General features: G+C 47.0%; 1 protein-coding gene across 1 annotated transcript; it reads right to left on the bottom strand.

Moving 5' to 3' along the window:
- Nucleotides 1-673: 673 nt before the first annotated feature.
- Nucleotides 674-14,421, bottom strand: LOC139447730 (uncharacterized). The gene is made up of 5 exons (XM_071229199.1): nt 13,235-14,421; nt 7,276-7,401; nt 6,691-6,862; nt 5,809-5,999; nt 674-889 (listed from the first exon to the last, which is right to left on the bottom strand). The coding sequence occupies exons 1-5, from the start codon at nt 13,649-13,651 to the stop codon at nt 737-739; spliced, it is 1,059 nt and encodes a 352-aa protein (XP_071085300.1). The 5' UTR covers nt 13,652-14,421; the 3' UTR covers nt 674-736.
- Nucleotides 14,422-17,495: the final 3,074 nt, after the last annotated feature.

The raw sequence follows: 17,495 nt of genomic DNA, 5'->3' as shown, positions 1-17,495 counted from the left end.
TTGATAAAACACTGAACAGACTGTACTTCTTCAAGACAACTATCTACAAATTGCACACAAGTAGCACCTGTCACCATGGTTACTGGATATTTATTATTACAAAACACACAAAAAAACAGACATACATGTATGAATAAATATAAAGAAAGAAGGAAATGCAAGGACAAAATTCTTTGATTATATATATTATATATGTGATATTCATTTAAGTGTATAATTGCTGCAATGGACACCTTGTGAACTTCACCTAAGAAGTGTGGAAATATCAAAACATTTACATAAACTTAAAAAAGAGATGAAACCTTATTCAATGTACTGAGACAACTTTCTTACGAAAACATAATTTTTCAAATTTTAGTGACATATTTGAAACCCTTTATGAAATGACAAGCTGTACATGATGTACATATTATTACTGTGAAAATGAATTCAACGTTTAGCCTGCAACTGGAAAAAAAATGGTAAGTATAGAATATGATATTCATAGAAATGTAGGCAAGTCTCTCCTCCACATACTCAATGTCTTTAACAAGTAGTATCTACTTCAAGATGCCCCTTTTGAAAGATTCTACACTCAGGATCTTTATCCATCAAAGAGCAATTGAGATCTAACAAGGTAGTCAGTCCTGTGGTAGACACAGTCACCAGCAGTTCAAATGTTCAGTAGCATTACCTGCTATCCTCAAACACACACAGAGGTAGCTGGCCAAGCGTTGAGATGTCCCTGTGGTAAGGATCATCTCTTGCCCAGGATGGGGAGTTGGAATGTCTGCTGCTTGATGCTCTCCGTGACGAGAGGCTGCTTGGGGGGTTTGGGGGACCGGCCCTGGCCGCCGCCCTCACTTCTCTCCTCCACCACATCCAGCAACACAGGGGAGTCAGGATTCTCCTGGAACAATGATGGAGTGAGTGAGTGGGTGGGTGGGTGGGTGGGTGAGTGTGTGACTGGGTGGGTGGGTGGGTGGGTGGGTTAGTGAGTGGGTGGGTTGGTGAGTGAGTAGGTGGGTGGGTTGGTGGGTGGGTTAGTGAGTGGGTGGGTTGGTGAGTGAGTGGGTGGGTTGTGAGTGAGTGGGTGGGTGGGTTGGTGGGTGGGTTAGTGAGTGGGTGGGTTGGTGTGTGAGTGGGTGGTCAGGTGGGTGAGTTAGTGAGTGGGTGGGTTGGTGAGTGAGTGGGTGGGTGGGTGGGTGGGTGAGTGACTGTATGGGTGGGTGGGTTGGTGGGTTAGTGAGTGGGGGGGTTGGTGAGTGAGTAGGTGGGTTAGTGAGTGGGTGGGTTGGTGGGTGGGTTAGTGAGTGGGTGGGTTGGTGGGTTAGTGGGTGGGTGGGTTAGTGAGTGGGTGGGTTGGTGAGTGAGTGGGTGGGTGGGTGGGTCAGTGAGTGGGTGGGTGGGTGGGTGGGTCAGTGAGTGGGTGGGTTGGTGGGTTATTGAGTGGGTGGGTTGGTGGGTGGGTTAGTGAGTGGGTGGGTTGGTGAGAGAGTGGGTGGGTGGGTTGGTGGGTGGGTTAGTGAGTGGGTGGGTTGGTGAGTGAGTAGGTGGGTGGGTTGGTGGGTGGGTTAGTGAGTGGGTGGGTTGGTGGGTTAGTGGGTGGGTGGGTTGGTGAGTGAGTGGGTGGGTGGGTTGGTGGGTGGGTTAGTGAGTGGGTGGGTTGGTGGGTTAGTGGGTGGGTGGGTTGGTGGGTGGGTTAGTGAGTGGGTTGGTTGATGAGTGAGTGGGTGGGTGGATCAGTGAGTGGGTGGGTTGGTGGGTTAGTGAGTGGGTGGGTTGGTGGGTGGGTTAGTGGGTGGGTTGGTGGGTGGGTTAGCGAGTGGGTGGGTTGATGGGTTAGTGAGTGGGTGGATTGGTGGGTGGGTTAGTGGGTGGGTTGGTGGGTGGGTTAGCGAGTGGGTGGGTTGGTGGGTGAGTGGGTGGGCAGGTGGGTGAGTTAGTAAGTGGGTGGGTTGGTGAGTGAGTGGGTGGGTGGGTGGTTGCGTGAGTGACTGGGTGGGTGGGTGGGTTGGTGGGTTAGTGAGTGGGGGGGTTGGTGAGTGAGTGGGTGGGTGGGTTAGTGAGTGGGTGGGTTGGTGAGTGAGTGGGTGGGTTAGTGAGTGGGTGGGTTGGTGAGTGAGTAGGTGGGCAGGTGGGTGAGTTATGGTGAGTGAGTAGGTGAGTCAGTGTGTTTGAGTGGGTGGGTGAGTGAGTAGGTGGGTAAGTGAGTGAATGAGTGAGTAGGTGAGTCAGTGTGTTTGAGTAGATGGGTGACTGGGTTAGTGAGTGGGATGGTGGGTGAGTGAGTGAGTGGGTGGGATGGTGAGTGAGTGAGTAGGTGAGTCAGTGTGTTTGAGTGGGTGGGTGAGTGAGTGGGTGAGTGAGTGAATGAGTGAATAGGTGAGTCAGTGTGTTTGAGTGGGTGGGAAGTGAGTGAGTGAATGAGTGAATAGGTCAGTCTGTGTGTTTGAGTAGATGAGTGAATGAGTGAGTGGGTGGGATGGTGAGTGAGTGAGTAGGTGAGTCAGTGTGTTTGAGTGGGTGGGTGAGTGAGTGAGTGAGTGAGTGAATAGGTGAGTCAGTGTGTTTGAGTGGGTGGGAAGTGAGTGAGTATATGAGTGAATAGGTGAGTCAGTGTGTTTGAGTGATGGGTGAATGGGTGAGTGAGTGGGATGGTGGGTGAGTGACTGAGTGGGTAAGTCAGTGTGTTTGAATGGGTGGGTGGGGGTGAGTGAGTGGGTGGGATAGTGTGTTTGAGTGGGTGGGTGAGTGAGTGGGTGGGTGAGTGAGTGGGTGGGTGAGTGAGTGGGTGGGTGAGTGGGTGGGTGAGTGAGTGGGTGGGTGGGATGGTGAGTGAGTAGGTGAGTCAGATTGTTTGAGTGGGTGGGTGAATGAGTAGAGGAGTCAGATTGTTTGAGTGGGTGGGTGGGTGAGTGGGTGGGTGGGATGGTGAGTGAGTAGATGAGTCAGATTGTTTGAGTGGGTGGGTGGGTGAGTGGGTGGGTGGGTGAGTGGGTGGGTGGGATGGTGAGTGAGTAGGTGAGTCAGTGTGTTTGAGTTGGTGGGTGGGTGAGTGGGTGGGTGGGATGGTGAGTGAGTAGATGAGTCAGATTGTTTGAGTGGGTGGGTGGGTGAGTGGGTGGGTGAGTGGGTGGGTGGGTGAGTGGGTGGGTGGGATGGTGAGTGAGTAGATGAGTCAGATTGTTTGAGTGAGTGGGTGGGTGAGTGGGTGGGTGGGTGAGTGGGTGGGTGGGATGGTGAGTGAGTAGGTGAGTCAGTGTGTTTGAGTTGGTGGGTGAATGAGTAGATGAGTCAGATTGTTTGAGTGGGTGGGTGGGTGAGTGGGTGGGTGGGATGGTGAGTGAGTGAGTGGGTGGGTGGGATAGTGTGTTTGAGTGGGTGGGTGAGTGAGTGGGTGGGTGGGTGAGTGGGTGGGTGGGATGGTGAGTGAGTAGGTGAGTCAGTGTGTTTGAGTGGGTGGGTGAATGAGTAGATGAGTCAGATTGTTTGAGTGGGTGGGTGGGTGAGTGGGTGGGTGGGATGGTGAGTGAGTAGATGAGTCAGATTGTTTGAGTGGGTGGGTTGGTGAGTGGGTGGGTGGGTGAGTGGGTGGGTGGGTGAGTGGGTGGGTGGGATGGTGAGTGAGTAGGTGAGTCAGTGTGTTTGAGTGGGTGGGTGAATGAGTAGATGAGTCAGATTGTTTGAGTGGGTGGGTGGGTGAGTGGGTGGGTGGGATGGTGAGTGAGTAGATGAGTCAGATTGTTTGAGTGGGTGGGTGGGTGAGTGGGTGGGTGGGATGGTGAGTGAGTAGATGAGTCAGATTGTTTGAGTGGGTGGGTGGGTGAGTGGGTGGGTGGGTGAGTGGGTGGGTGGGATGGTGAGTGAGTAGATGAGTCAGATTGTTTGAGTGGGTGGGTGGGTGAGTGGGTGGGTGGGATGGTGAGTGAGTAGATGAGTCAGATTGTTTGAGTGGGTGGGTGGGTGAGTGGGTGGGTGGGATGGTGAGTGAGTAGATGAGTCAGATTGTTTGAGTGGGTGGGTGGGTGAGTGTGTGGGTGGGATGGTGAGTGAGTAGATGAGTCAGATTGTTTGAGTGGGTGGGTGAATGAGTAGATGAGTCAGATTGTTTGAGTGGGTGGGTGGGTGAGTGGGTGGGTGGGATGGTGAGTGAGTAGATGAGTCAGATTGTTTGAGTGGGTGGGTTGGTGAGTGGGTGGGTGGGTGAGTGGGTGGGTGGGTGAGTGGGTGGGTGGGATGGTGAGTGAGTAGGTGAGTCAGTGTGTTTGAGTGGGTGGGTGAATGAGTAGATGAGTCAGATTGTTTGAGTGGGTGGGTGGGTGAGTGGGTGGGTGGGATGGTGAGTGAGTAGATGAGTCAGATTGTTTGAGTGGGTGGGTGGGTGAGTGGGTGGGTGGGATGGTGAGTGAGTAGATGAGTCAGATTGTTTGAGTGGGTGGGTGGGTGAGTGGGTGGGTGGGTGAGTGGGTGGGTGGGATGGTGAGTGAGTAGATGAGTCAGATTGTTTGAGTGGGTGGGTGGGTGAGTGGGTGGGTGGGATGGTGAGTGAGTAGATGAGTCAGATTGTTTGAGTGGGTGGGTGGGTGAGTGGGTGGGTGGGATGGTGAGTGAGTAGATGAGTCAGATTGTTTGAGTGGGTGGGTGGGTGAGTGTGTGGGTGGGATGGTGAGTGAGTAGATGAGTCAGATTGTTTGAGTGGGTGGGTGGGTGAGTGGGTGGGTGGGTGAGTGGGTGGGTGGGATGGTGAGTGAGTAGGTGAGTCAGTGTGTTTGAGTTGGTGGGTGGGTGAGTGGGTGGGTGGGATGGTGAGTGAGTGAGTGGGTGGGTGGGTGGGTGAGTGGATGGGATGGTGAGTGAGTGAATAGGTGAGTCAGTGTGTTTGAGTGGGTGGGTGGGATGGTGAGTGAGTGAGTGAGTGGGTGAGTCAGTGTGTTTGAGTGGGTGGGTGGGTGAGTGGGTGGGTGGTATGGTGAGTGAGTGAGTGGGTGGGTGGGTGAGTGGATGGGATGGTGAGTGAGTGAATAGGTTAGTCAGTGTGTTTGAGTGGGTGGGTGAGTGGGTGGGTGGAATGGTGAGTGAGTGAGTAGGTGCGTCAGTGTGTTTGAGTGGATGGGTGGGTGGGTGGGTGGAATGGTGAGTGAGTGAGTAGGTGCGTCAGTGTGTTTGAGTGGGTGGGTGGGTGAGTGGGTGGGTGGGATGGTGAGTAGGTCAGTGTGTTTGAGTGGGTGGGAAGTGAGTGAGAGAGAGTGAATAGGTGAGTCAGTGTGTTTGAGTGGGTGGGAAGTGAGTGGGTGGAATGGTGAGTGAGTGAATGAGTGAGTAGGTGAGTCAGTTTGTTTGAGTGGGTGGGTGGGTGAGTGGGTGAATGGGATGGTGAGTGAGTGAGTGTTGCTTCACACATACATGTACTTCTATAAATCTACCTCCTGGAGCAAAGCTGAGTGAGTAAGTGTTTACGCATCAGTTAGCTTTTGCTTTATCTGAAGGTTTAATGGTCCAACAAGCGTGTTTGTTTGTTGTTTAATGCCGCACTCAGCAATTTTCCAGCTATATGATGGCAGTCTGTAAATAACAGACAATCCAGTGAATGATATCATGAGCATCAATCGACACAATTGAGATACGATGACATGCATCAACCAAGTCAGCGAGCATGACCAGAGTGAATGAGCAAGGCCGTAGTTAACTTTTTTGACAGGGGGGCAAATAAGATTATTCATTTCTTATTCAAGTTAACTTTCACAAGGAAAAATGTTTTCTGTAAAAAATCCCCCCCCGCTGGCTACGGCACTGATAGTTAGTTTGAGTGACAATTTTCAGACCCACTTTCACCATGTCGAGAGCTGTCTGCAGGTCCCCCATGGTGTAGTCCTCCAAACGCACCTCCCCTTCATCATCCTCCTCGTCCTGGGTCTTCCTCCTCTCTTCCTCCAACATCTGTGCCACTGCCCGTATTTGATCTCGCATGTCCTTGCGCCTTATCAGTGCCTTCTGTGCAGTCTTCTTCGGTGCAGTTTCTGGAGAGACATTATCATTGCCTGCAGTCACCGTTTGTTGTTGTTTAATGCGGCACTCTGATATATTTTACCCATATGACGGTGGTCTGTAAATAATCGAGTCTGGACCAGACAATCCAGTGATTGACATCATGAGCATCGATCAACGCAACTGGGATATGATGGCATGCATCAACCAAGTCTGCGAGCCTGACTACCCGATCCCTTTAGTCGCCTCTTATGACAAGCATAGTATCCTTTTACAGCAAGCATGGGTTGCTGAAGGTAGCCAGATCTGACGAGCAAAGGAGCTGGACTAGACAAGCCCTTGACATTAAGCTCCCACACTGGGAGACTTGTTTCCCTAACAACATGCAGTAAGCTGTGGTCAACATGGTCGGGGTTCTGTGTTGATGCTGGGGCAAAGGTGGCCCAGAAGGCCATGAAATGTTGCTGTGCGGAGTTGCATCCTTTGGGCATGCCAGAATCCTATGATCATTGGTTCGAATCCCAGTTCACCTGGAATATGTTTCTAGGTTTCTCATCACCATACCCCTAATTGTGGGTTTCACCAAAGTGGTAAACGTCTAAAACCTGCATCTCTTCCGACTTCCTCCCACATCAGGCTGACACACCGTGATATAACTGGAATACTGTTCCAAGCAGTGTTAAAAACCCATCTCACTCACTCACTCTGTGTTGATGTACACACCATGTTTCTTCATGGACATAAATTCTTGATCTGGCAGCTCCTGGTCCAGGGAGGTTATCTTGATTAGACCTTTCTTGTTGAGTGTTGCCATTGGTAACAAAACCTCCTCTTTGTTGCCCCCAACTACATCTTCTCTGGGTTCCTGAGCTCCCATCATGAACACTGGGGCTCTCTGCAAAGCAGGTTAGAGACAGGTTCATTAGATATGTATAATATAGATAATAAATGTTTAAAAGTCCCTAAGACACTCTAAATGACATTGTCAAAGAATTTTAACATATGAATTGTTTCGTGGGAACCTTTCCACTTACCTCCCCTGGCATCAGTGACATGGTGCCGTGTCGTATTGCGTCCACCTTCACTTACCTCCTCTGTCATCAGTGAAATGGTGCCATGTCGCATTGCATCCACCTTGACTTACCTCCCCTATCATCAGTGACATGGTGCTGGGCCGCATGGCGACCACCTTGACTTACCTCCCTGTCATCAGTAACATGGTGCTGGGTCGCATTGCGTCTACTTTGACTTACCTCCCCTGTCATCAGTAACATGGTGCTGGGCCGCATGGCGACCACCTTGACTTACCTCCCCTGTCAACAGCGACATAGTGCCAGGTCGCATGGAGTCATCGTATAGGTGAAGATCAGACTTGGACCTCTTCATCCCATATACCATCCCATCCTCAATACGGATCCCCACACCGGACTGGAGCTGCAACAGTTGCAGATGGTCAGTGACTGAGTTAAAGGTGGAGGAATGGGTGAGTCATTGAGTCAGAGGAGGACTGAGTGAGTCACTGAGTCAGTGGAGGAGTGAGTCATTGAGACAGTGGAGGACTGGGTGAGTCATTGGGTCAGTGGAGGACTGAGTGAGTCATTGGGTCAGTGGAGGCCTGGTTGAATCATTGGGTCAGTGGAGGACTGCTTGAGTAATTGGGTCAGTGGAGGACTGGGTGAGTCATTGAGTCAGTGGAGGACTGAGTGAGTCATTGGGTCAGTGGAGGACTGGGTGAGTCATTGGGTCAGTGGAGGACTGAGTGAGACATTGGGTCAGTGGAGGAGTGAGAGAATCATTGGGTCAGTGGAGGACTGGGTGAGTCATTGAGTCAGTGGAGGACTGGGTGAGTCATTGGGTCAGTGGAGGAGTGAGAGAGTCATTGAGTCAGTGGAGGACTGAGAGTCATTGGGTCAGTGGAGGAGTGAGTGAGTCATTGAGTCAGTGGAGGACTGGGTGAGTCATTGAGTCAGTGGAGGACTGGGTGAGTCATTGGGTCAGTGGAGGAGTGAGAGAGTCATTGAGTCAGTGGAGGACTGAGAGTCATTGGGTCAGTGGGGGACTGAGTGAGTCATTGAGTCAGTGGAGGACTGGGTGAGTCATTGAGTCAGAGGAGGACTGAGAGAGTCATTGGGTCAGTGGAGGAGTGAGTGAGTCATTGGGTCAGTGGAGGACTGAGTGAGACATTGAGTCAGTGGAGGACTGAGTGAGTCATTGAGTCAGTGGAGGACTGAGTGAGTCATTAGGTCAGTGGAGGATGAGAATCATTGAGTCAGTGGAGGACTGGGTGAGTCATTGAGTCAGTGGAGGAGTGAGAGAATCATTGGGTCAGTGGAGGACTGGGTGAGTCATTGAGTCAGTGGAGGAGTGAGAGAATCATTGGGTCAGTGGAGGACTGGGTGAGTCATAGTCATTGAGTCAGTGGAGGACTGGGTGAGTCATTGGGTCAGTGGAGGACTGGGTGAGTCATTGGGTCAGTGGAGGACTGAGTGAGACATTGAGTCAGTGGAGGACTGGGTGAGTCATTGGGTCAGTGGAGGAGTGAGAGAGTCATTGAGTCAGTGGAGGACTGAGAGAATCATTGGGTCAGTGGAGGACTGGGTGAGTCATTGAGTCAGTGGAGGACTGAGTGAGACATTGAGTCAGTGGAGGACTGGGTGAGTCATTGAGTCAGTGGGGGACTGAGTGAGTCATTGAGTCAGTGGAGGACTGGGTGAGTGATTGAGTCAGAGGAGGACTGAGTGAGTCATTGAGTCAGTGGAGGACTGGGTGAGTCATTGAGTCAGTGGAGGAGTGAGTGAGTCATTGAGTCAGAGGAGGACTGAGTGAGTCAATGAGTCAGTGGAGGAGTGAGTGAGTCATTGAGTCAGTGGAGGACTGAGTGAGACATTGGGTCAGTGGAGGACTGAGTGAGACATTGGGTCAGTGGAGGACTGGGTGAGTCATTGGGTCAGTGGAGGATGAGAATCATTGAGTCAATGGAGGCCTGGTTGAATCATTGGGTCAGTGGAGGACTGCTTGAGTAATTGGGTCAGTGGAGGACTGGGTGAGTCATTGAGTCAGTGGAGGACTGAGTGAGTCATTGGGTCAGTGGAGGACTGGGTGAGTCATTGGGTCAGTGGAGGACTGAGTGAGACATTGGGTCAGTGGAGGAGTGAGAGAATCATTGGGTCAGTGGAGGACTGGGTGAGTCATTGAGTCAGTGGAGGACTGGGTGAGTCATTGGGTCAGTGGAGGAGTGAGAGAGTCATTGAGTCAGTGGAGGACTGAGAGTCATTGGGTCAGTGGAGGAGTGAGTGAGTCATTGAGTCAGTGGAGGACTGGGTGAGTCATTGAGTCAGTGGAGGACTGGGTGAGTCATTGGGTCAGTGGAGGAGTGAGAGAGTCATTGAGTCAGTGGAGGACTGAGAGTCATTGGGTCAGTGGGGGACTGAGTGAGTCATTGAGTCAGTGGAGGACTGGGTGAGTCATTGAGTCAGAGGAGGACTGAGAGAGTCATTGGGTCAGTGGAGGAGTGAGTGAGTCATTGGGTCAGTGGAGGACTGAGTGAGACATTGAGTCAGTGGAGGACTGAGTGAGTCATTGAGTCAGTGGAGGACTGAGTGAGTCATTAGGTCAGTGGAGGATGAGAATCATTGAGTCAGTGGAGGACTGGGTGAGTCATTGAGTCAGTGGAGGAGTGAGAGAATCATTGGGTCAGTGGAGGACTGGGTGAGTCATTGAGTCAGTGGAGGAGTGAGAGAATCATTGGGTCAGTGGAGGACTGGGTGAGTCATAGTCATTGAGTCAGTGGAGGACTGGGTGAGTCATTGGGTCAGTGGAGGACTGGGTGAGTCATTGGGTCAGTGGAGGACTGAGTGAGACATTGAGTCAGTGGAGGAGTGAGACATTGGGTCAGTGGAGGACAGAGAATCATTGGGTCAGTGGAGGACTGGGTGAGTCATTGAGTCAGTGGAGGACTGGGTGAGTCATTGGGTCAGTGGAGGAGTGAGAGAGTCATTGAGTCAGTGGAGGACTGAGAGAATCATTGGGTCAGTGGAGGACTGGGTGAGTCATTGAGTCAGTGGAGGACTGAGTGAGACATTGAGTCAGTGGAGGACTGGGTGAGTCATTGAGTCAGTGGGGAACTGAGTGAGTCATTGAGTCAGTGGAGGACTGGGTGAGTGATTGAGTCAGAGGAGGACTGAGTGAGTCATTGAGTCAGTGGAGGACTGGGTGAGTCATTGAGTCAGTGGAGGAGTGAGTGAGTCATTGAGTCAGAGGAGGACTGAGTGAGTCAATGAGTCAGTGGAGGAGTGAGTGAGTCATTGAGTCAGTGGAGGACTGAGTGAGACATTGGGTCAGTGGAGGACTGAGTGAGACATTGGGTCAGTGGAGGACTGGGTGAGTCATTGGGTCAGTGGAGGATGAGAATCATTGAGTCAGTGGAGGACTGGGTGAGACATTGGGTCAGTGGAGGATGAGAATCATTGATTCAGTGGTGGACTGGGTGAGTCATTGAGTCAGAGGAGGACTGAGTGAGTCAATGAGTCAGTGGAGGATGAGAATCATTGAGTCAGTGGAGGACTGGGTGAGACATTGGGTCAGTGGAGGATGAGAATCATTGATTCAGTGGTGGACTGGGTGAGTCATTGAGTCAGAGGAGGACTGAGTGAGTCAATGAGTCAGTGGAGGAGTGAGTGAGTCATTGAGTCAGTGGAGGACTGAGTGAGACATTGGGTCAGTGGAGGACTGGGTGAGACATTGAGTCAGTGGGGGACTGAGTGAGACATTGAGTCAGTGGAGGACTGAGTGAGACATTGAGTCAGTGGAAGACTGAGTGAGTCATTGAGTCAGTGGAGGGCTGGGTGAGTCATTGAATCTATGGAGGACCGAGTGAATCATTGGGTCAGTGGAGGACCGAGTGAATCACTGGGTCTATGAATCTGTGTATGGGACAACCTGCCGATCTATTCGCGATTTTTAGAACTTTGAGTTAGTTGCACAAAATAAACAAATCATTAGGTCACATGAATTTTAATGCCTACATTGTAATAAATACCTAAAATCTAATAAGTAATGAAAGTTAAACTTTTATCAGCTAGGCAAAAAACAAAATATTCTTGGTTTCCAGGCACCGCCACATCCTCACAAAGTCCGCCACACATTCTGTTTTTATTTCCATTTTGAAAAATCCTAAATAGTCCGAGTCTCAAACACACGACCCTAGCAGTGAAATGCTACAACACTTAAAAACAATGCGATCCAATATAGCACGCAGTTAGTTCCTTCACATGCACACTGCTTTACTGCGCATCTTATGTTATGGTCATGGCAGCAATAGGAGTTTGTGTGTGTGATTTTCAAATTCGTTCAGTTAAAAAAAAATATGATAAAACATCACTAGACAAGGGGATTTGCAAATTCAATGGAATTTGTGTACTGTATGCCAGACAATTTTTCATATGCAGAGGTTAAGATTACATGTGTATTTGTCTCATAGAATAAGCCGGAGATAGCAGCCAGCTGTTAACACCATTTCTTCCCGATCTATGGGTGCTTTAGTTTAAGAAATGCTTAACGTCATGGCCAATATCATAACTGAAAAGAAATTGATAGGAATTGATAGGAACACAAAAGACTTTCTATCTCTAATCACAAATGTTCGTATCAAGGCAAGTTCATGGTAAGTTGATGTGATTTGCTGATCAGATCATTAACAATTTTGCCAATATAAATCTAAACAAAATTGAATGAAATCTTGGAGTAAAGAAATATAATGGATTACAAATGTAAGTCCAGATACACAATGAAACTTTTTTTTGCCAAAAAGTGTAATAATAGGAGTGGCTTGCATACTTCAGTATGGATTTGTTGACATGCTTCTTCCCGTGTTGTATGCTCCTGCTTTTCATTGTGAAACAATATTAGTGAGTGAGTGAGTTGTGTTTAACGCCGCTTTTAACAGCATTCCAGTTATATCGCGGCGTGTCAGCTTAATGTGGGAGGAAAGCCCGAAGTGATGCAGGTCTCAGACGTTTATCACTTCGGTGAAACCCACGAGCACGGGTATGGTGCTGACAAACCTTGAAACGAAATCGGGGCAAACCGGGATTTGAACCCACAATCATAGGTTTCTGGTGTGTCCACGGGACGCAACTGGGCCACCCGTGCCCCCTGAAATAATATCAAGGCTCACTGTGTGCGTGTATCATATATTCCAGTATCTCACTCATCAAGGATGGCCCTTTTCCTGGTTGATTGTACACAGTTTATTTGGTTAAAGACTAGTTTGAACAGAAAAACAAAGGGTAGCCTGCCCGCACAATATTTTCAAAATCCATTGCCTGAGAACAAATTCGCTTATTTTTTTTAAGCCAATTTAATAATGGAAATAACTTGATCAAGGTCAGAACGACCTTTCATATGATCAATCAAAGCGTCACTTACCAGGTCAGGATTAATGTGTTTTCTAATAATGCAACCCACAAGAGGTTAACACAGGTATTCGGATCATCATTCACTGGCTGTACGACTGATTCTATCAAAATAATCGCCTATCTCTTGCTTCAGTGGGATAAACATTTGAAACAAAAGATGCAGGGAAGTACTGCCATACAAGCTCGGTCATCTATTAGACATACCAGAAGTTAACTTTAGCTCACTTTTCTAATTTTGAATTGAGAACTTTGTCAAAATATTTTTCACATTATATATGGAATTGAAGTCGCCAGTTTGAAACTAGTGCCGTAAAAAGCTTCTTTGTGATTGGCTTATGTCAACATCTTGTCAGTCATTTCATTGGTCGATCAGAGTTCACAAAAGGTCGTTCTGACATCACCCGTAATGGGATGTCTTCAGGTCTTTGTTTAGCAGCAGCGAGAACTGCTGATTTTAATAAGATTGTTTTAGGAGATTTCATATCTACATGTATTTGCAAACTCTTTTTTATTGTTACCAGATATTGTATTGAAGAAATAATAACTTGCAAACAAAAAATGAATGAATGAATGAATGAATGAATGAATGAATGAATGAATGAATGAATGAATAAATAAATTCACCTACTATCCCTTATCTTTAGCAATTTTATTTTTATTTTTACCACTAACACTATTATTCTGAAACCAAAATAATCTTTGAACCAAATGAATACAAAAATGTCTGTTCACCATACTGGCTGTACTTTAAGAGATCCAAAAACCTTTTGCAATTTTATTTCTATTTAACAATGACTCAACTGTTCTTCAAAAACAACTGTAAACCACATAAGAAAATGCCTGTAGCTCACCTTGTTAAAATTGCGTAAATGTTTGACTGTGCAGGCGACACAGTGCCGACATGGGGTGGAGAGAATCGTCTTACTCCGCTGGAGCCGACTCGGGGTCACATGGTTCATAGCACTCAGCGTTTTACTCTTACTGCTTACAAACTTCCCCTGTAGCACTGGCAGAGGAAGCCCCCTGACTGGGAAGGGGGAGATAACTCCCAACTGACTGTACACGGAGTTTGGAGCCATCTCGGGTATGGCAGTGCTGCTACGTTTCACAGTCACATGCATTCTGTTGATCGGGCTTGAGTGGTTTGACAAACGTTCGAGAGCGTCATCAATGTCGAGAAGGATGGACCGTCCCGAAGCACAGCGGCTGCTTGAAGTTTGAGTGTATCTCTCCATTGTCATGTAGAGGTTTATCAAGTTGAGTGTCATGGATTCAAGACCAAGTGTTCACAATCCTATACTCACAAAGCTTGGAAAACAGTTTCAGAAAAAGCAGCGAAAATCCATCTCTACAGAAGGCGTAGACAATCTTATGCCAGAATCATAATTAATCAAATCAACATTTCAGAACCTCCATTGAACACTCAGATGTTAAAAACTGGGTCTGGAAGTAAAGTCTAACATCTGATATCCACAAGAAAAAAATGTCAAGAACATTCCACTACCGGCACAAATTAATATTTTCATTTCTCTCACAGCGTCCATCTTTATCTTTATCACCCATATTTGTTGGAATAATTCTCCTAGTGGACACCCCAGAACTTGCTCAAACAGCTCCAGGTTCAGGCACCATGCATACTGTGCATTCAAAGTTTATTACAGAACCTTCAGTCAGCAAAGAATACACACTGAAGCCGCTTCAAGTTTTCTGCTTCCATTCCCCAAAGAGAAAGCCAGAATATTTACACTGTGTTCAGGTCTACACTAGAGACCAAGGCACATGATAAAGAGATGTATCACATTCCCTTCAGATTCTTTTAAGATATTTGATATTGGAATATCCGAACACAGCTGCACATTTCCTCATGTTTGAGATAAAGTCGTGTCAGTCACAAACACAATAGTTCATGAGCAAACCCAACAATCAACAGTCATGAATCACAAGAACCCCCTTCCACTTGGAATCCAAGGCATTCATATATGGAAAATGTTTTGTTCCAAATATGAAACTTCATCAGAACAGAGCACTAGAATTTCTTCTTCAGACTTCCTCCTCCAAGAAACACATAGCGTTGACAGTGCTTCATGCAAGCAAGAAACAACAAAAACACATCTTGCAGGATCACTTCAATCCTCAATCATAGAAATTAGAAATTTGTCCTTCAGATCTACTTGTCCTCCAGGAAGGCGAGGAGGAAGAGCAGCACATTTTTCCAACTCTGATACATCTTCAAAACATTATTCCAGGAACCCTCGACACACAGCACCCCACTCCTGACATTTTACACAGACTGAGCCGCTCCCACTCCATGGTAGCCGATCACAAGCATCTTTCTGCCAATCCATCATTGTTAAGTTTCTCAAGTCAAGTCCACCTGGACGTCTGGGGAAAGTCTCACTGACATAATCCCCCAACTGTCCGTCTGCCCTGAGATCGGTGAGAGGGAAAGTATTGACTGTCGTCTGCTCCACCAGAGTGGCGTCTGCTCTACAATACACACGTCTGCAACAATGCTGTCACTTCATCACTGCCCGGAGACACGGTGAGCATGGTGCTGGAAGAGGTGACAAAACATTTATAATAACACTGTCTTGACAAGAGCTAGGAAGATACCGAGAGAAGTCCTCATTGCTAGGTGATGGGTGAAAGCTTGTTGATTGATTGTAACTCTACAGATCGTGCAGTGATTTACTATTCAGTGAAAAAGGTTCCATAGCGAAAGAAATAACACCCCGCTCAGTTGATGATTATCTCAAAAGCACACAAAACAAACAGTGTGCCTCTTGGCAATGTCATCCTAACCTCGATCTTTCAAGTGTCAACATTACTTAATCCTAAATGCAATCACCATGCAAGCAAAATATATTCCTTCAAATATGTCAACATTGTTGCTTGTTTGTTTGTTTGTTTGTTTGTTTCTTAACAGCAATATTCCAGCTACATGATGGTGGTCTGTAAATAATCAAGTCTAGAGAGGACAATCCAGTGATTGACATCATGAGCATCGATTTATGTAATTGGTGGGCAAGCCTGACCACCCGATCCTGTTAGTCACCTCATGACAAGCAGGGTTGACTTTTACGGCAAGCATGTGTTGTTGAAGACCTATTCTACCCCGTATCTTCACGGGTCCAACATTGTTGTATAATGTATACGTGGGTAAACAACAGATTGTCATGATTGAATATTTGTTTTATACAGAGTAGAAAGTTAAGGATCAACAATCTATCAAAAATGTTAAACAATTACGACTTATAGATGTATGGTTTCAAATTGGGTGTATATGATGGGCATTATAAATGTCAATTTATTCTTTTAAATTATCTCTATTTGGTTTGGTTCATGGCAGACCTGTTTATGTTATTTTGACTTCCACACAGAGAGGTGACAGCATTTTGATCACAATTCACTCATTGAGTAAAACAAGAAAATTATTTTGGAATCTTTATGACAAAAAGGCTTAGAGAATTTAACAAACACATTTCAAATTGAGCCAAGTTCTAGGGTTAATTATTCAATGCTGAAGCATGATATCATTTTATCAAGTGAATGAAAACAATGAAGAAAAAACATTTCCAACTAAAATCACAACATGTACTAGATTTGGAACCACAGACCACATAAACCTCTCAATCAAATGGCAAAAATGACTTACTTATGTCGTATATAAGTTCACTATCCCTGACAGCAGAAATAAAACTTGGTATCCACTTGACATATAAATTTAAGCTCTGAGCAGCATTAATTCAAGAAATCCCACCTACACAGTTCTGTCAATCAATCAATATCCGTTTAAGTCATGACAAGTCTGAGCTGTCAACAGATATATATCTTCAAGTGTTACGAAACTTTATACACTGGGTTGTTGATATCATCAGTTGACATCTTTACCTGCCAATCAGAAATTTAGTGTCTGTGTCGGATATGACATCAGTGAAACATACAAGGCTTTAATCTAGTTATAAATCCTATCCTGGGCTAGCTGTAGATACAGAGGGGAGGGTCATTACTGGGTCAGTCATTTTGTTACTGGCTGCAGCATTACCAGGTGATTTTTCAACTCCCACCCTTACCAAAAATAATTTTGCTTTGGGTTTCATGGTAGGGTTTGAATAAAAAGTGTTGTGTGACCAGAGGAGAAACATTGTTTGTCTTGATGCAGTCACTGAAACATTACTCTGTCTACAACATAATCCCCACCCCTATCCAACTCCCCCATCCCTTGACCAAAACTAGCCTATCTTGAATGCCTTTACAGGAACCCATGAAGATCCAGGTAGAGGTATTCAGCAACCCATGCTTGCCGCAAAAGGTGATTATGCTTGTCGTAAGAAGCGACTGACGGGATCTGGTGGTCAGCCTCGCTGACTTGGTTGATGCATATGATCATATCCCAATTGCGTAGATCGATGCTCATAATGTCAATCACTGGATTTTCTGTTCAAGACTCAATTATTTACAGACCGCCATCATACAGCTGGAATATTACTGAATGCGGCGTTATACAACAAATAAACAAAGTTTTTGCAGGATTCCATGACAAGATTCCTCTGATACTCTGAACAAAAGGATATCACTGTCTAATATGTTAAGGCTGTGTCACCTTCTTGTACCCAGTAATTAACATCACACAAATACTGATTAACCGACATCAATCATGCAAATGTTACACATTCTATCAATTACCCTATTTAATCAAGTACAATCACATGGCATCTCCCCACACCTTCCACACTTGAAGTATAACTCCTGTCTGGTCATCAACCACCATCTCCTGCCCTACTTAATCAAGTACAATCACATGGAATCTCCCCACACCTTCCACACTGGAAGTGTACTCTCCTGTCTGGTCATCAACCACCATCTCCTGCCCTACTTAATCAAGTACAATCACATGGCATCTCCCCACACCTTCCACACTGGAAGTGTACTCTCCTGTCTGGTCATCGACCACCATCTCCTGCCCTACTTAATCAAGTACAATCACATGGCATCTCCCCACACCTTCCACACTGGAAGTGTACTCTCCTGTCTGGTCATCGACCACCATCTCCTGCCCTACTTAATCAAGTACAATCACATGGCATCTCCAACCTTCCACACTGGAAGTGT

This window comes from Haliotis cracherodii, unplaced genomic scaffold, assembly GCF_022045235.1.
Source record: "Haliotis cracherodii isolate W230 unplaced genomic scaffold, xgHalCrac1.p SCAF_7, whole genome shotgun sequence".
Classification (NCBI taxonomy): domain Eukaryota; kingdom Metazoa; phylum Mollusca; class Gastropoda; order Lepetellida; family Haliotidae; genus Haliotis; species Haliotis cracherodii.
This window is presented reverse-complemented; position numbering and strand designations above follow the sequence as displayed.